Consider the following 19,977-nt stretch of genomic DNA (forward strand, 5'->3'; position numbering starts at 1 on the left):
GACCCAGCAAGTGTGAGCATTTTGGTTAGTGTATTTCAGTGACTGTACAGTTTAAAGTATTTTTATCAAAAATGTTTATTCTTGAGACAGGATCTTAAAAACTGAAGCCCAGACTGACCTCCAACCTTTGGCAATCCTGCCTTAGTCTACTAAGCACTATTTAGGTATGAGCTACACAAGGCTTTAACGAGACTCTTTAACTTTTATTTTTAATTTTTTTACTTGTTTTTCAACATAGGTCTCTCTGTGTAACCCTGGCTATCCTGGAACTCACTCTGTAGACCATGCTGGCCTAAAACTCTATGTCTCTGCCTCCTGAGGACTGGGATAAAAGGCGTGCACCCTAACACTTGTGGCTGGTTAGCAAGTCTTAAAGTCATGCTGTTAATACAAGAACTCTGCTGCTTTCAGGGAAAGAGCACGTGTCACTAACAGAATGTCCCCAGAGATGGATGTGTGGAGGGAAACACTTTACCTTTCCTTGACATTCCAAAAGACCAAGATTCCCCATGCTGAGAAATGCAGCCAGCTACGTTGGTACAGCTTCCTTGGCATGCAAGAACACAAGCTCCCCTAAACCAGAAGACTGCTGGGCCTGAACCCACAAAATTAGTTTTGCCCATATGCCAGGCCATGTGGACCTTGTAGTGACATCAAGATGTCATCCTCAGAACAGCAGTCTTTCTCTTTCAAGACTGTAGGTTTTCAGATTCGTAATTCTACCTCCATTTCATTTGCAGGCTTGGCTCATGAGAAGTCCTGCCAGCCTTTCCTTATCTAGAGCACACAATGAAAACTGTGTGTGTGTGTGTGTGTGTGTGTGTGTGTGTGTGTGTGTGTGTAAGACAGTCTAACAATGTAGCTCAGGATGACCTTGAACTTACTTTGTTGTGTAGCTCAGTCTAGCTTCAAATTCAGCCTCCCGAGAGCCAAGACCACCATGTTCAGCTCACTTCATGGGTTTTACACTGGCTTTCTGATTTTTGTAGGCTCTCCCAGAAGGGGTTTTGTTGGGAGAGATGTTGGGCCCCAGCCCCCACGGGGTCTCCATGAGCAGCCAATAATCACAGGAACATACACTAGCTCAGTTTTTTATTAAACCTCCAGGGTTTCACCCCATTCTCGGACTTAGTTGTGTGGCGAACGCCAGGAGTGGAGGTTCCACCGAGATTGGGAAAGAAAAGGACCCTAAGATATTGCCCTCAGAAGGCTGGCCAGCAAGTAAGGATTTATGAGGGTGGATTGGTAAAGGCACTGGAAAGTAGGTGCCTCAACTCCTGAGAGAGTTGGATTGGAAAGGTACTGGGAAATAGGTAGCTCAACTCCTGAGAGAGTTGGGTTGGAAATAGAGAAGCGCTGTCTCAAAAAGAAAATGAAAAGTAAAAAAATAGAATAATAAGAAAGAAAAATACACAGAGTCTGGATACTGTATGCTAGTGTGCTGTCTTTGAATTCTTTGCTAAGGAAAAGAAGGATATGTAAAACAGCTGAGATGATGAGGCCTTACAGACTACAAACACAAGGACTTAGCTAGGTTTCTGTGTCAGGATCCCTATGACAGGGCCTCCATTCAGCAGGAAGCAGTTTGGAATGACCAACGCCCAAATTCCCAAAAATACTTTGCATTGGTATGGGTTTTCTCTCGTTGCTTTGTATTGGTATGAATTTTCATTTGTTGATATGTAAAGAAGGGCGAGATGTTGGGAAAGACACTGGGCCCCTGCGGGGTTGCGTGAGTTGCTTGTCAGCAACAACCACAGGGGCATTCTGTTTTCTACTCCTGGCTTACAGCCCCAGCCTCACCCCACTGATGTGGAAAACACAAGCTCTGACACCTGGGGTTTCTCCACTGTGCTATAAGTCAGTATATAAGGCTGCTCCCTCCCTGAAAAAAAAAGATGCACATAGCACAAGCAGGCGTCTATGCTTTTAACTAAATCTCCAGGCTTTCACCCGATACTCTCAGTCATGGCACAAACACCACAGTGGAGGTTCTGTTAGAATCAGTCGTGGCGTGGACTCCACAGGTTTAAGTTATAAGTGTCCTTCCTAAAACACAGCGACTGTTCATGAAAAGCATCTTTAATAAAGCTGAATGCAGTTTGGTTCAGGGAATAAATGTGCATCAACAGAGCCTAAGTGAGCGAACTGCCACTGTGATGAAAACCTGCCCCATCGGTGTTCTGTAGTTCTGTTTTCTATAGTATTTCCATCCTTGCCAGCACCATCCTCTTTTTTTCCCCTTCAGTACTTTCTCTTCCCTCTAAAAGAGGCCTTTTTAGGCTTAGGGTCTTCTCTAAAAAGACATAACATCTTGAATGTGGCCTTCAAAATCAGAAAGCGTGGTTTAAATACAGGGTCTGTTATCAGCCAGCATTTTACACTTGGAAAGTCCCTCCTTCTACCAGGCCTCAGTCTCCGTATCTATCCACACGGACAGAGTAACACTGCCTGTCCCGTGGCAGATGAATGGGTTAGATGAGCTCCATGTCTAAAGCCCTAGAAGAGAAACTGGTGCATGTCAATGTCAGTAAAGGCCATGTTATGATCTAAATGTTGGTGTGCGACACCCCACCCCCAAATTCTTACGCTGAAATTTAATCCCAGCATGATGGTGTTAGGATGCGGGACCTTCTGGAAGTGATCAGGTCATGAGGTGGTATACCTGACTTGTATGGAGCCTCTCTTCCATCTGTGAGAACACAGAAAGACAGAGCCATCCAAGGATGTACCAGAAGAGGGCGGCCTCTGACACCAGACTTCAGACTCCAGAACTGTGAGGAATACGCCACTGTTTGTAAGCTACTCAGTTTGGTGTATATTGTTTTGATAAATATATGGTTTGTTTTTTAATTGATTAATTTAAAGATTTATGTTTATTAATGTTTTGCCAGCATACATACGTGCACCATGTGTGTGCCTAGTGCCCTCAGAAATGACAAGAGGGCTGAAGATCTCTTAGAATTGGAGTATGGATGGTTGTGAGCCACCGTGTGGGTGCTGGGAATCAAACCCAGGTCCTCTGCAAGAGCAAGTGCTCTTAACCACTGAGCCATCTTGCCAGCTCAGAATTCTAAAGTTTCTAAGCTCGTCACTTTAGAGCATTTTGTCTTGACAGCCCAAATGGATCAAGACGAGTTTCTATTAGTTCATGTTAAGACAATTCCCCCACCTTAAAAATGTCTTCATGCTCATTCGTGCTGAAAGCACTTTACCAACTGAGCCCCACTCATTGTGCAAAAATAACGGGCTTCCAAATATGACATTTTCACACATTCATGTCACAAATTTTGGTTTTATCTGTCTCAGGAATCATTTTACCAGAGTCTCTCCTTCCTCTAATCCTTTCGAATGAATTCTTAAGGCTATAATTCTTTTTTTTTTTTTTTAAACATTTATTTATTTACTCATCATGTCTACAGTGCGTGCCAGAAGAGGGCACCAAATCACATTACAGATGGTTATGAGCCACCATGTGGTTGCTGGAAATTGAACTCAGGACCTCTGGAAGAACAGTCAGTGCTCTTAACCCCTAAGCCATCTCTCCAGCCCCAAGGCTATAATTCTTGTAACCATGCCATTAATTCAAAGAAATTATCATAATGGATTCATATCTTTAAGAGGGGAAGGAAGGAAGGAGGGAGGGAGGATGAATGAAAACACCAGTCTATAGTAAGTTGGCATGACTTTTAAAAGTACAGACACCTGTGTTACACTGAGGTAAACTAACTTTACTTACTTAGGGTCTTCTGGAGTGACAGTCTCACTACTTGCTGTTACCGATGTTGTTCCAGATCCCACTAACATTGGCTGATTTAAGAGAAAGAAAAGAGACAATGATATTCCTACCCTAAAAATCAGTGAGACTCTATGATAAATGATAAAAATATTCTATCTTAAAAACGACACTATTCTATTCTATTCTAAAATTCTAAGGTGAGAAAAACTCACCTTAGAAATTAATAAGAATTTATGTAAACACATGCATGCCAACTGTGAATACTAAAACATGAACTCAAAGTTTCTTATAAATAGGATGCACCATTATAAATTTTAACAGCCAGAAATTGATTGAAAATTAAAACTTAGGGTAGTTTCCAGTGTTCCAAAAAATGTAGATGTGACTGTAACTTAGTCAATAAAATAGCCGTTTTTCTCAAAGATGCAAAGCTAAGCTGTGCGGAAAACCCTAAATTGCTTGCACCCCTTTCTAGCCGTTGCTCACTTTTTCTTCCCATCTCCCCCATCTATGCTGGAGCCATGAAGACCTCCCCTTCTGTCTCCAGGGCTTGGAACTGATGTGACTACAAGGAAAGGGTAATGGCAATCCTAGGTCATCAAGGACGGCTGGAATTCATCACTGTGACTATTTTAGATAAACATCTCAACAGGAACAACCATCAGGCGAGTGGTATTATTAGTAAACATGTGCTAGCTGAGAACCAATCATCTCTTCCCTGTGTGCATGAATTCTGTGGTGTATGTGCTGATGGGTGTTTGCAGGTGTCCAACGACGTACGTGTGTGTGTGTGTGTGTGTGTGTGTGTGTGTGTGTGTGTGTGGTCACAGGTTGCCATCAGGTGTCTTCATCAGCCATTTCCCAGTGTTTCACTAGGCCTGGATTACCCCAGGTACGCTGGACTGGCTGGCCAGCAAGTTTTAGGGTACCAGCTGCACTGGGTGTTTCGACAGGCGCTGGACAGCCTGACCCACCTAACCACAGAGCACTCCCTCCTGCCTACTCTGTTCGACTGCCACCTTCATGGGGTCTCATGTGTGTTCACCCAGACACGGTGTTTCAAACTGTCGCAAGAGCTGTTTCTTTCTCACGAACATAGTTAAGTCAGTTACCAAAGGAGACCAAAGATCTTGACAGAAGACATTCCATACCTTTGAATCTTTTGGCTTCTTTTTCTTGCCTTTGTTTTTTACTTTGATACAACCAAACTAAAAAATGAAAAAGAACACCAATGAATCCTCGAATAGTAGAATCAGAAATCTCAATGAAAACAACCCACTCGTTTTCCTTGACTAGCCATGTATAGTTAAATCTTTGTTTCCCCACAGTGGAGTGCACATACTGGAAGCATCACTCCAAGAACTACTGAGAAAAGACTTAATGACACATCTTGTTACTACTAAACATTAAACTGCCCCAACATCTTAACCTCAATTTCAACAGGGCTTATGTTGCTTCAAATAAATAACCAGATTTTGGAGAAATTTAATGTAGACGACAGCATTTTACAGACACTCCTTTTACAGACATCCAGCATGTGGCCAGAAACTGGGTGGGACCACGAAGGACTGGTGTTCACCTACCACAGGTTTGCTCTGTTTTTCCACGTTTGGCAAGGCCTATCGACTAGAGAAATGTACAACACTCTGCAAGGACACACTGGCAAACATGACATTTTCTCCTCACTATCACATTCTTAACTGAGGAGAGACTAAAAGGCAGCCACAGTCCCTGAGCAAAGGCTACACTACATGCCTCAGTTTACACCAAGAAGGATCCTGGGAGCAAGTCTCCTTGTGCTGCTTCTTGAACAAGCATCATCTTTCCTGACTGAAGAACTCTTCCTTTCCTCTTTCTAAAGTCACCATTTATTAATCTGAAGATTATGTTTAGACAGAGTCTCAGGACGCCTGGCCTGGTCTTGAAGTCTCTGTGTAGCTGAGGGTGCCCTTGAACATCTGGTCCTCCTGTTTCTCTTTCCTGAGTGCCCAGGTGTGCACTGCTGGGGATGCGACTCAGGCTGGCCAGTGTGCATGCCGGGCACCTCTGTTCCAAATGAATGACATTTGCACTCTAATGTAAGTCCCCCACCCCGCTTCTCCTCCGCCCTCTGTCCAACATAAAGAAAACCCTGAGATCCACAGACTCACCGGCACTTCATCACTGTCCTGTTTCCTCAACACAGTGCAGCGGCTATCTGCAGGAAGAACACAAGTCTCTATGTGGTCACTCAATCATCTACACTTTTAAATTTATTATTATCACATACTAAAGCCTTACAAAACCATGCCTGGGACTATCAGGCATATCTGTATGCTCTTTCTTCACCTGGCTCTGACACAGCTTAGTTTAAAAACTAAGACCAAAATAACTGAGTGAGTGCAGGCAGAGAGCCATGGGCAGCTAGGTGTGCTATGTGTGTCAGGTGCATCCCAGAGGGACTTGTGCTGTTGGTGGTGTGCAACAGGCTTGTGAATGCAGCAGGTTTACAGGCACTGAACAGGCTTGTGAATCCAGCAGGGTTTACAGGCATTGAACCAATGACAGGGAGCCCAGACTATTAAATACCGTGTCCCTTTCAGTCAGGAAGGGACATCCTTTTCTAAAATCCAACACAAGTAAGCACCTTGCACTGCACTGAACTCTGACACACCACAGTGCTGCAAGGTCAGAACTCCTAATGCACACTCAAAAACAGAGAGCACAGAGCTGGAAAGCTCACGCCTAACAATGTATAGACTTTGACGCTGAGAGAAGGGGAGAGAATAAAGCCATTACCACACGATGTCACACAAACAAAAGATGGGAAACTAAAATTAATTTAGAATGTAGCCTTAGAATCTTTAAAAGAGAGTCACACAGATTAAATCAGCTCATTAGCTGCTGTCTGGCGTATTCCCCCTGGCTTAACCCAATTCCATTCAGACTTCACAGAGGAAGAACCAAAGGCTGAGACCTTATTGGAAGTCCTCAGCCTTCTTCCCATTTCCCTTCATTCAAAGACTGTCAACCACTCCACAAGAAAACACATTTAAACCATCCCCCCACCCCACTCAGTTCTCGTACCCATGACATCAAAGAATTCATCAAGGGCCCCGTGCAAGGCCGGGAACTTGTCTCTGTTTTCCTCCAGCAGCCATATTAAATAGCGGGCTTCCTTCATGGATGCTGGCTCACAGAAATAATCCAACTGCTTTCCTTCTATAGAATCCAGTTTATGGCCATATTTCTCATTCCAGAGGAAAGTCATGACGCTAAAATCAAGTTCCTTGAGAGAGGCTCCATATCGAGTAAAAAACGGTCCTGTGGCGTCTATGCCTGCAACAGAACAGAGCCCAAATCACAAAAGCCTAAACTTATTCAGCAAAATCCCCAACCATCACATCCTTTGGAAGTAGTTCTATTTATAGTCTGCTTACATTTTCAGTGAAAATATTTAAATACTTGGTAAATTAGTCAAGACTATTATGCATTTCACAAACAAGATTTAACACTGAGACAATAATTAAAAAATCCTTTAGTAGTTGAGGAAAGTGAGCCAAACAGTTCTATCATTACAAGACAATGACACAAAATTCCCTTAAAAACATACCGTTTTCACTAGTTCTTGACTTTGATGTCTAGTTGAATTATATGTTGCAATGTTTTCCTGCAAGTATTCCATACTAACAAGATGTGAGTAATACTCAAATCCCCCAATGCCTTGAAAAGAATTATGTTGGACAGACTCCTCCTCCAACACCTCCAAGGGTTGCTATCTTCCAAACTGTCAGGGCCCCTCAGCCTTCTCCCCCGACCCCATGTGTCCCACATTGGTGACAAGGAAGCCCTCTCCTTACTAATGCCTCCTTCACATCTCATGGGCGCCCTCAGCACAGGCCTAGGTGTCAAGTCAGCAAGAGATCATTCCTTAAAATTATTCTGGTAGCTGCTTCCTCTAGACAAGATACTTAGCTAACAGAAGCCAACTGATATTAAGTCTGCATGTTTAAACACAATAATCCATGGCTACACCAACTATACTGTCAATAACAGTTTACGAGAACTGCCTATAACATGCACTCACGTTCCCTGTCCAGCCTGACAGGAACAAATCGTGTGTCCCACAGGGGAATATAAGCAGAGATATCACCACTCAATTCTAATCCTCTCTTTCGATCTATTTCTTCCACCATCCCTTTTTTGCTGATCGAATAAACTGGCTCCTAAATTAAGCATGAGTGATTCTACTATATGGACTTTCTTGAGAAGGAAGTAAAATTCCTGGAAATCATTTCCTTTTTGAAGTAAGTGTGTTTTAGTCCAGGTTAGAATAAAAGCTTAAGCTCACTTTTGGACTTAAACCTACGGGTACATACTTCCTATCTTCAGAGTAAACACGGACTACATCAAAAGGACCTGGATGCTCCTGGTAGTGAGGAACTGCAAGCCTCAAATACATTTACAACAATGACAAATAGTGGCTGGTCCTCCAGCCTCTGCGGCACAACGCAGACGAAGACTTCTCCAACTCTTCAGTCTGTCCTCTATAGCAAATAATACAAGCAGTAAATCTGATAGACACCAGTGACAGTCTTAACACTTTAGAGTAATTTTCTGGACCCAAACCCAATACAGACCTAAGCAGACCTAGGTGTTCAAGCCTTCTGGCTCTGCCAAGCTTGCTGTCATCTGACGACATCAGGTCTCTGTCAGAGGCCAGGCAGGCCCCACCCTGGACTGATTTGAGAGGCAGTATGCTCGTCTCTGAGGGTTCCTTGCCTTCCTAGTCTTATCACAGCAGTGACTATTCATGCATTGTGCCTGGCCAGCTGCCTTTCTAGACATCATCCTAACCCTGCCGTCGCAAGGCCAAGAGCATCCTCACTGTGTTAGCCGACCATGGCATCTACAATCTTTGTGAGGTTTTCTCAACCTTTCCTTCTCCCAGTCAAACCAGAAAGACCCCAGAGCATGCAAGCAGCTGTGTAACTCTGCCACTCACAGTAGGCCAGTACAGTGCTCCCAGTTTCTTGGCAATCAGGCCCACCTACTGGTCCTTATAAACCTTTTCTCATGAAAACCCAATTTTCCATCTATGTCTCCATTTTGAACTGTACAAATCCCTGCAGCCACTACACTGACAGCAGACTGTACAGTATACTTTTGAATCCATTTCTATCTACTTCTGAGAAAATTTACACATTCATAAATAGCTCACATAATCAAGCCTGCCTTTCTTATTCTCATCTTTTGAAAGACTGTAACACAACCTGTCTATAGTATAACCTAAAAACACCTGTGTGGGTTTTTTTTGGTTTTTTTTTTTTTTTTGTAAGTTTCTGTAAGTAATAAGAACAGCAGCGCTCTAGAATTTAAAGCTACGTACCAAAGCTATTAAGTCTCTGGATCCAGGGAGCCAACTTGGGGTCTATCTCTTTTAGCTCGCTCAAAACATGCAGAAATACCCGTGTCTTTACTCTATTGTTTTCTTGGACCAAGTGGCGGATAACATAGTCGACCGCTTCATGGAGAAAATTTTTGCTGGAAAAACATGTTGTATAGTCTTCTGTGCTCAGAACCTTCCAGGAAAGCAGCTCTTTGAGAAGTGTGGAGGTATTCAATATCCCAGACTTAATCTTGTCGGCATTCTGCTTTATGCATTGCAGGATTCTGTCATCTAGAAACTGACAACTCTGGACATTGTCTGAGGTTCCTAGGAAAACAAAGGTTGAAGGGATAAGCAGGGCTAATTTGCATCTACACAAACTCGTAAAAAGACAACGGAGCATACGTAGCACACAGTGACCTAAAGCACAGCTGACTTCTGTGGTTTTGTTGGTTTGTGTCTACAGGAGAGAACATGAATGAATGCAATCCCCACCACTGCAAATCCTGCATCAGTTTCCTGCACTTGGGGAAACCAGAGGGCAATGGGTAAGCCTTGCCCTGGAAAAAGCAACTTTGTGATGATGGGTCTCCCCTGCAAGGTGAGGTTCGATTTCTGTTTGTACTGACATAAACAACTCAGCAAACTTTAAATTTGGAATATACATATTTACTAGTATCCTTGAAAAGGCAGGAAAGTTCAAATTAAGCCAAAGATTGAGGGAAACAAAAAAAAAAAAGCTACTTGGGAGGCTGAGGAAGGAGGATCACAAGTTCAAGACCCACTCTGGCTGTAAGTTCTGAGCAACTGAGTGATACTGCCTTGGATAGACAAAGCAGAGGGCGGGGCTCAGCTCTGCTCACTGCACTAGCCAGGTACCTGGGTTAAATCCACACACCCTGGACTCCCAGAGCAAATACTTTACGATCTTCTTTTCACATCCCTTACAGCATTTAAAACCAACTCCCTCTAAAATAAGCTTTCTTCTCTCAGATATTCTAACCCAGCCTCAGCAACCAAACATTTGATGTAATGTGCTTAGTTCGAAGAAAGAAGCACGCTGAAAACAAGTTCACTACAACATATAATTTATTTACCTTTCAGGCATTTTCCAAATACTAAACAGATGAAAAAAAATCACACAGTCTATGGAAAATATTTCATTTGCAGAATACACAATAGAAAATGAGGAAACGCTATTTCAACTCAAAACTGAAAATACATGTGTGAGCTATTCACAGGAACAGGAAAATCACCCAAGACATTCCTGTGCTGCTCAGGAATGAAAACATGAGCATCAACAAAACGCCGAACTACCAAACCCTGACTTAAACAGCAGAAGCTCAGAACCAACAATATGACACATTATTTGAGAAAATCAGTAACTCCGTTCAGGACACTGGAACTCAGATCCCTTTGGCACACCGTACAGTGCCCACATGGTAAGCAGCAACTCAGCTTTGATGCCACCACCAAAGAAGTGGTTTGCTCAGAGCAAACTCCCTGGGGTTTTGCTTTAGAGTAGGTGTCTCAGAGTAACGGGCTGTATTTGGTTTTCGGTTTTGCTTTTTTTGAGACAGACTCTTGCTATACATTCAAAGCCACCCTCAAAGTCATGGCATCCTCCTGTCTTAGCTTCCTGAATGCCGGGATTGCAGGTACAGTTCACCACAAGACAGCAGTATTAAGATACTAATAAAATCTGGTTTTTGGCTACTAAAATGCTAATGAAAAGTAATATTCAATTTAGGAAAAATTAGTATGAAGACATACTAAGTGAACATAAAAAGACATAAAAAGTGAACAATCGTATTTGTGCTTTGAGACAGCTATACACTATTTTCTTAGTTTGTGCTTCTGGATACCTTCCGGCTCTGCGTTTTTGGGTGGAGCGCTTTCCTTCACGTCCTCTTCCATTCTCTCCTGTGCTAATTTTTTGGCCTCTTGTTTTTGGATCTTCCTTTTCAATTTTTTGTCTTCTTTGAGTCTTATCTTCTCTAGGCTGATAGACATTTACAATCAGTGGCAATTTATCTTTGTTATAAAATCAATTAACTATTTTCCTTTGTCTAACACAGAAACATTCTCTAACAGATTAAGAATTTTTTTAAAAATTAGAACCTGTCCTACAATTTCGGTTCACCACAAAAACCTACTGGTCTATAATATCAACTCAGTCAAAATAAGTGAGATCTAAGAATGCAACAAATGTAACCATATGGATGCTGTGTCCAGGTACACAGACTGCTGCTTAGTCAGTAAAGAGTAGCCCTCAAGATGAGGTGTGCAACTTTTCATTTCAAAGCCGTATTTCATAATAAACCAATAATGTCCTACCACGGTGATAAATTGGTTGGTGTGGTTACAGTGAAATATTTCCAACAAATAATTATGTTCACCTTTTGTTTTTCTTGGTCACAAGTAATACAAATAAAAGAGAGAAGAGTCACATTTTAGGATGGAAAACAAGGAGAACCAGAAAGAAAACAGACTGAAATTATTTGGTCTGAACAAAGAAGCATAGAGGTAAATAGTTTAGACAACACATTGAAAATTTCAAGGTAAGAACTAGCTATTGGTTCAAAATATTTGCTGAAGAGGTGAAAATTTTATTAAATGCTTTGGAATTAAAGCTAAAACAACCAAGAATGAATATACCATTTCTACCTAAGTGCCGAATCTGTTAACATCACAACATGAAATGTTTTACTCATAAATCACTAATGATTTTTGTTCAACATTTTAGTATTTAACCATTCCAGGCTAGTTCATTATAGTTTTAGATATGTATAAAATCATTTTCAATATTTATTTTGTGTGCAACTTTAAAAAAAAACAGCATATTTTATATATCTGTGTTTAATATAATTATATTCTACAAGACATCATAAAACTATTGTCTGATGTGAAAAGTCTTACCTAGAACATTTCTGTTTCAGAATAGGTCTTGAAGGAGCCTTTTCTTTTATGACCTTGTGTTCAAACTTAAAATAAAACAAAGACAAAATTTTTCTCACAGTCACATGACATAGGGAACCAAAGCACGAGAAACAAGTATCTCAGAAGCACACAGTCTACACTCAACCAACAGAAGTGCTGATACAACCACCACACAGAAGCCCAGAACTCTGCAGCCAAGTAATTCAGTAAAAAGGAACAGGAGACACTTTACGAAGAAACAACCAAGCAAAAAATCCGGTAAGCTATAAAGTGTTTCACAGCCACTCACTGCTGCTATCCCCAGGATGCAAAGTTCTCCCTGCTGCCTAAAAGCCCACATCCCAACAATACCCCAAAGTTTGATGGACTTAAGAAAAAATATAATTAAAGGGAAAAACCAATAGAACTAAAACGTAAACCGTCCCTCCCAGTAAGGGTCAACGGTGTGGGGAGCGGCTCACTGCAATGCACACCGCAATATCCCTGAGTGTTCAAAGACAATATCCACACACTCAAGCCACGTTTCCAAAAGGTGTAATAACGATACTTACTTCACATTTAACTTGACCACCACTGCTGAAGATGATAATCTTTGAAATGATTCCCTCACAGTCAGGCGTGAGACAAATCCCTTGTAGAAAATCCTTTTTGATTGAAAAGAAGGTTGTGTCTCATTGGATGACCAGTCCGTGTGCACCACTGTACCCAAAAGACTCTCGAGAACAGCGTACAGCCCTCTTCAGCAGCCCTGCCCCCTCCCCAAAGAGTGTACTTCTGACCACGTGACTTGCTTTGGTCAAAGCAAAGCGAGTGCACACCATGTGACCCACGTCTAAGCAGCAGCTCGGTCCTTGCACAGGACATATCCCAGGAAAGGTCACTCTTCAACTTGCTTTTAGAGACAGAGAACGAGGCACATGGAACAGAGTGGCCACCCAAGTATATAATCACGAGATGAATTTCTCATTGCAAGACAGAGCAACCCAAAGATCTGAGGTGTGAAAGGTTCGGGCATTATGCTGGCCTGCCCGTTACCTGGTGGAACAGGCAATACCCTGGTCAGCCCAAGGTTCCATGGCAACTAAGTCTGCATGCAGGTGCAGAGGACCCCTTTAAAAGACAAGTCCCTGCCCATTTACGCTCTCTGTTCCCCTCTGTTTCCCCGCTCTGTTTCCTCTCAGCTTCCTTCTCTCTCTCTCTCTCTCTCTCTCTCTCTCTCTCTCTCTCTCTCTCTCTCTCTCTCTCTCTCTCACCTATGTGCTCTCTCTATGGCGACCGACCATGGCGGTCAGCCATTTACCCCTGTTCCTCTTCTTAGTCCTCCCACTCTGCCGGCCCTTATAATAAACTTATAGTCTTATGTCTCATGTCTCAGCATTTCTCTTTTCTTCTTTTTAAACAAAAGAATAACAAGGTGGGCATTTAGAAGTCTGGAAATGCTTAAGACCACTAAAGGAAGCTGGACACCAGAGAACATACACTAGTAAGAAAGAGAAAGCAAGCGTCCTCTCTCTAGTTATGTAAAAATTTGCCTCTACCAGACAATCTCAGCAGTGGTTCCTACTGCTACCTTATACCACAATCTCTTCCCCTGCCAAAAAAGGTTTCCTTTGGCTAAACCCATACAGACTGGGTGTCTATTTCATGAATGCAAATTAGACAATAAAATTATGCTTTCTTTCCAAGTGTTCTTGATAACTGGAAGCCCCCCAGAGAAATAACATAAATTTTAAGTTGGTTTCTTAAATTTTGGTAGAAAGTAGACTATTTGAGACTGTTCATCAGTACTTTCTGGTGACTAACTGAACAATCTCCAGAAAACTAGTAACATAGAGCATAATTTATAATATGGACATTAAACCAATATAGAAACATCTGCTTTTGATAACAACAATCAAAATCCAAAAGTTAAATAATTGCTTTTATAGTCACAGAAAACACAGACACACTGCTATCCTACCTTGTTATTGGTATAATGTAAAACATTCTAATTCTGGATGTAATGCCCAGGAAGGAATATACATTTGGTAAAAACTTATAAAAAACAAAAACAAAAAACTTTATTTAAGCAAATTTAAGCAATATTTAAGCAAAACACATAAAAACAAAAATCTAACCTTATGCCTTACCTTGTCAATTTTATCATTAAAAGTTGTTGTTTTTAACTTTTTCCAGCAGTTCATGTGAAATTCTACCTTACAATATTGGCAACAGCTAATTCGTATAAAACCCTGGGATTAAAAAAACAAACCAATAGACACGTGTTTAAAATATGTCTATACCAATATATTTATAATAGCATACATTGCAATAACTAGAGATCTTACACTCACTGAAAGGTTCAGGCATTATGCTGGCCTGCCCTGTTATCTGGCAGGCAGTATCCTGGTCAGCCCAGGGTTCCATGGGAACTAAGTCTGCACACAGGTGCAGAGGACGACTTTAGAAGACAGACCCCAGCCCGTTTATGCTCTCTCTACACTCTTTACTCTCTTCTCTATCTGCCCCCCCCCCTCTCTCTGGCAACCGGCCATGGCGGTCAGCCATTACCCCTGTTCCTCTTCTCTCTTAGTCTCCCTACTCTGCCAGGCCTATAATAAACTAGTTAATATGTCTAACTGTGGGGGACCAAAATCTTTCCGTTACGGAATATTTTGAGATCCGGCCTTTGGTTTCACTAAACATGGAGCACGGGAAAGCTCCGGCCCACTACTGTATTATTAATGCCAGTAAGGATACTACTGTTTACCATGGCCGCAGGGTAATATGCCTCTTATTTGCATCTGTATGTGCCTAAGCATCTGAATAGGCCCTCACCTGGGTGGAGGAGAGAGAGGTGTGAGTAACTTGTGAGGACAGAAGGTTAGGAGTTAAGGGGTGAGCAGCCAGAGCAGAGAGGGACAAAGGATGATTCCCTCGTGGTATTGGAAGGATGGTTAAGAAACACCAGAAAAGATGGCTAATAAAGAAACGACTCTAGTTCTACAACATGAAACTGAGAGCTGCTCTCTGAAGATGACAAGATGCCTGTATTTGATCTTTATTGCCGTTGGGTTGCTGGGAGCTTCCAGGTCCACACCCCCCCACTCAGGCCGAACCTCAGGGCTGTCGTGGGTTAAAGCTGAGACAAGCCGGGTCACAACATCTAACAAGTCTCATCCGCCTCTTTTCTTCTCTCACCATGTAACTAGGCCTAGTATTTTCTTATGGAGTGATACACTTGTGCTTCCCCCAGACGCCTAGCTACAGCCCTAGAGAACTTGACATCTTCAGTTTTACAGCAAGTGTTGAATAAACATCACATCTCTGACCTACTAACTAGAGGCAGCAGGACAGTGGGCAGGCACTACCTCTGTAAGTAAACCAATAATTTAATCATTTAGTTAGGTGAGAGATTTGTCCTAAATTAGGTCTCCAAGGGTCAATTCAGATTTCAATGGCCTTTAAATTCTCATATTCAAATTTTACATATATTAAAATGCAACAAGTCAGAGGAAGCAACCATTTTACTTCCCAAGTTTCAGAGGCTAGAAGAGAAAATGGAGCCAGTGAGCCCGATTTCTCAGGTCACCACCTCAACCCACACCATTTACTTTGGTTACTCTGGGTTTCCATGTTATATAACAAAGACATAAAGAAGTCTAAAGAAATGGGAAGAAAGGGGACATAAAAATGCTATCAAGCCAGAGAACCTGGGATCCTCCACTCATAGAATCCATTCTGAATTAATTCTGAGACGTTTTTGCAAAAACAGTAAATCCATTATGTACCTTAAAGTCCGGATCAGTTAGGTAAATCTGAATTTTGGAATATCCACGACATTTCTGATAGCAACAAACAGCATCTGGCACTGGGGGAAACTTGCATTCTTCAACAAACTTCTCCAGCATCGTCTAAAACAAAATGTAAGAAAAACGATAAGCAGTTGATAATTATCAACACACATGCTAGTGATTTCAAAAACCCTGCCATCAAATATGTTCCCCTAAGAACAAACTATAAATGCTGAGGGTTTTTTTCTTAAAAGAAAGTCAAAACAGGTTTGGGGAAAAAAACTTATCTTAGAATTTCCGTCAGCATCTAAATTTTATACTGCTGTAACTATGAAACCTCAGTTCACAACTCACAGTACTGAGAAATGTTGTCCAAGGACTCAAGGAAGCGAGAGTGACCCTTAACCTCGTGCTCATCACTTGAAACCCCCTAACTCCATCTTCCTCGTGTGTGAAATAGAAAGGGTCATGACCCCCCATTACAGGACTGCTTTAAGGAAAACTAACCATAAACAGAAGGTGTAAGACTGGCATACAGAAACAACCTGCATTCAGAGGTGTGGACTGAGCACAGCTACTTATGTCCTCTACATAGATGGGCTCTCCCAGCCAGAGTGAAATGCTCGAACAAATACAGTTACCTTGATTTTCTCTGGCTTGGATTCTTCAATAATCACATTACTTGTGGGCCAAGTCAGAATTCCGGGGAGACGATAAACCAAGGTCTTTGCCTTTTCAAAGTGATTAAGAGCTTCAAGAAATCTAATGCCACAATTGGGGAGAAAGAAAATATCAGAGATCTGACATAACATTTTACCCCACAGTAAAGTTCATCAAGACCTCAAACCTACTAGAAAGACCACATATGATAAATCAATAGACATAAATATTCAATGTAATATATTTTCTTGTTAGAAACTAAGACATTGAATCCCAGCACTAAGGAGGCAGAGGCAGGTGGATCTCTGTGAGTTCAAGGTCAGCCTGGTCTACAGAGTGAGTTTCAGGACAGCCAGGGCTGTTCCAGAGAAACCCCGTCTTGAACAAACAAACCCCCAACAACAAAACAAACAAACAAACCTAAGACACAGTTGTTACTTCCTGTTGCAGTAATGTAAAGGAAGCTCCTCTCTGTCCTAGAATCCCCTACACAGCTGATCTCAGCCAGACAATAACTAGAAACTAAAAGGCCTTTTTGTTTTGTCTGAAAAAAATATCCAAGGAAACTGTGGGCACATGCTAGGATAGAGAGCTCAAGAACATCACAAAACTTCCTCTAAAAGTAAAAGGTTTAAGGCTAATTACGCATTATGAATGATATCCAGTTATCAAGAGTTGCTTTTATTTCTATAAAATAACCTAATATAGGGCTGGAGAGATGGCTCAGAGGTTAAGAGCACTGACTGCTCTTCCAGAGGTCCTGAGTTCAGTTCCCAGCAACCACATGGTGGCTCACAACCATCCGTAATGAAATCTGGCGCCCTCTTCTGGTGTGCAGATGTACATGGAAGCAGAATGTTGTATACATAATAAATAAATAAAATCTTTAAAAAAAATAAAATAAAATAACCTAATATATCCACCACTCTGATTGCAAGGGTCCAAACACACTGGCCTTCAATTCTAAGGCATTATCTTGTTCTCTCAGGGCTACAGTCAACTTAGAGAGACAAGACTGAAAGATAGCAAACAAACTCAAGAGCAAGCATTCCAGCTAGAGACAGTTAGAGAACAGCTCTTGTGCTTAACTGTAGTCTCTGAACACACTCCTCCACTTACTCCCTCTATGGTTTAGACTGCCAGCCTCTTCAGTAAATCACCACTGTGACAGCAAATCCACCCAGAATCTGGGTAAACACCAAGCCAAGTGTGTGCCGCACTATCACTGAGGGGATGTGAATGAAAGTGGCCCCCACAGATCACAGAGCGTGGCAACACTGGAAGGTGTTGCCTTGTTGGAGTGGTTGTGAAGTTTCGGGAGGGGGAGGGGGAGGGGGGCTCTGAGGTCTCAGATGCTCAAGTTCTCTTCCTGCTGCCTGCAGGTCCAGAGGCAGAGCTCTCTGTTCCCTCTCTAGCACCCTGTCGGCCTGCGTGCCACCATGTTTCCTGCCATGACGTTAATGGACTAAACCCCTCAACTACATAAGCCAGCCCCAATTAAATGTTTTACTTTGTAAGAGTTGCCGTGTCTATACATAACAAGTTGCTTGGGTATGAAAGTATGTGGGTTCTTGGGATAATTTGTTTTTCACCTGTAATATGGAAAATATTTAATTATGTGAGGGACATGGAAAACATGCTGTATTTTTTACTATTTGCTTCGTACTCATTGTAATCATTCACTTGAAAAACAGAGTGCAACCACATTGTAATTTTTATATTGCCTTAAAGGTTTTGATGGGTATATAAGGAAAAGAATAAAGGGAGAGATAAAATGGGCTAGAAGGAAAAACGTCAAGAATGAGAGAAGGAAATCACCAGGAAAATAAAGAATAGAGAATCCAAAAGAAGAAAGAAAAAGCCTGAAAGACTCCATCAAGAGAGTGTGTGTCTTTTTCCCTAACCCTCAGATAGAAGAGTCATAGGTACGTGTCAATTCTATGGCTTTCCTATGAGCCACGCACTGCTGGTGGTCGCCCCCCCAACCCTCCCCACAGCAGCTAATCTTAATGTGAACATAGAAGAAGACACCATCGTCAAATCCCTGGCCAACGTGGACGCACACATATGCTCACCTAAAACACACACAACCCCCCATCCCTTCTATAAAATGAATTAATCATCACAGAGATCATCAACCTGTAGCCCACCGTGGTTTCTACTAACCTGTTTTTCTTCAAATATACTTTTCCTATTCCACAGTAGGCCAAGCAGTCAAGCCCCTCATTGGGATAGTGTTCAATAATCCTTTTAAACTGGTTTTCAGCTTCAGACAGTTCCTTGAAAAGCAGGGAGAACAGTTACTTATGTGAGAGAAATGTGTAAAGATACTGTCTCAAAGCTGATGCTTGTCTCATGCTTAAACAAAACAAAACAAACAACAAAAAACCACCTGTGTCAAAAAGCAGCTATTGCAAAATTTTACCTTTTATATTTCATTTTCTTGTAAATTATGTTTCTTATAAATTTCTGATTAATGTGACACCCATGGAAATTCAGACAACATCAAAACTAATCCTGCTGAAAACGGACTGACAACCAAAAAAACATTTACTCAAATGCCAGGCCTGCTGTCAATACAAACAGGTATGAATTAGTGGTTTAAAACCGACTGGCTTGGGCACAGACACTCCACAGCGCATATGGTAGCCTGCACTCCTCCCTAGAAGACTTGCTGTTCCCGGGACATTGCCACGATGCTTTATAGAATGAGAAAAGCACCTGTGTTAAACACTACCCCATGGTAAAAAACTTAACAGAACCTGGAGTACATATTAGCATCCTCAACAAGGGGAATCTCCACTTTAGATACTAAAGTTTGTTTTTGGAAAAACAAAAAACAGAAAAAACCCTGTGGTTGACGTAACAGTAACCGTATTGTGAGTGAAGAGAAATGGGGGACAACCGGGCTTCTAAGCTGCTTGGAGTCCCATTCCTCCAAGAAGGCACAAAGCAAAGCTGCACACAGGCTTCCTGAGGAGCTAGCGATTCTGGGAAGGGCTGTAAGGAGTCAAGGGGCAAGTGTGTATGTGTAATAAATACAATCAAAGTGCATACCTGAAAATTCTAAAGAATTAAAATTATTACACTTAATTTTTTTGAAAAGAAAAAAGAGGACTACTAGTCTGGTCAGATTTTTTGAATGTGTAATTTGTACTAACACAGATGCCATAAAACTATTTCTTCAATTTTGATAAAGCAAAACATGATCATCTACATTGATATAGTCAAAAATACAAAGTCTTATCTCCAATTATCTATTAAAAAGTGCAATCAGACAGGCATTAATGGAAGACAGTCCAGATGTCAGTCTCATTGTGAACAGGAAAAAGACCCCAGGCACCATGAACCCTGGCAAGTGAATCCTACATTTTTATTTTAGTTATGTGGTAATCTAAGCTTGCGTGTAACTAGGGAAGCTTAGAGCCCAGGTTGGCAGAAAGGGCATACTACATGGGCATGTTATATTTGAGGTCACTCTTAGGGACGTGTCCTAT

At 41.7% G+C, this 19,977-nt stretch overlaps 1 protein-coding gene across 11 annotated transcripts in view; it reads right to left on the reverse strand.

Annotated features, from left to right (window-relative positions):
- Ttc3 (tetratricopeptide repeat domain 3) overlaps window positions 1-19,977 on the reverse strand; it is a 92,603-nt gene that overhangs the window by 27,016 nt on the left and 45,610 nt on the right. For 10 of the 11 annotated variants that reach the window (XM_035444276.1, XM_035444281.1, XM_035444279.1 and 7 more), the window contains 12 exons: window positions 18,647-18,759; window positions 16,462-16,582; window positions 15,818-15,940; window positions 14,177-14,278; window positions 12,599-12,691; window positions 12,027-12,091; window positions 10,973-11,109; window positions 9,108-9,434; window positions 6,806-7,057; window positions 5,890-5,936; window positions 4,891-4,947; window positions 3,740-3,810 (listed from right to left, as the gene is read on the reverse strand). In XM_035444276.1, the coding sequence (XP_035300167.1) occupies window positions 3,740-3,810; window positions 4,891-4,947; window positions 5,890-5,936; window positions 6,806-7,057; window positions 9,108-9,434; window positions 10,973-11,109; window positions 12,027-12,091; window positions 12,599-12,691; window positions 14,177-14,278; window positions 15,818-15,940; window positions 16,462-16,582; window positions 18,647-18,759 (1,508 nt within the window). Of the gene's footprint in view, window positions 1-3,739; window positions 3,811-4,890; window positions 4,948-5,889; window positions 5,937-6,805; window positions 7,058-9,107; window positions 9,435-10,972; window positions 11,110-12,026; window positions 12,092-12,598; window positions 12,692-14,176; window positions 14,279-15,817; window positions 15,941-16,461; window positions 16,583-18,646; window positions 18,760-19,977 lie in introns of those variants that run through there. The other variant, XM_027415661.1, reaches the window with a different exon arrangement.

Source organism: Cricetulus griseus, chromosome 4 (genome assembly GCF_003668045.3).
Source record: "Cricetulus griseus strain 17A/GY chromosome 4, alternate assembly CriGri-PICRH-1.0, whole genome shotgun sequence".
NCBI classification, from domain to species: domain Eukaryota; kingdom Metazoa; phylum Chordata; class Mammalia; order Rodentia; family Cricetidae; genus Cricetulus; species Cricetulus griseus.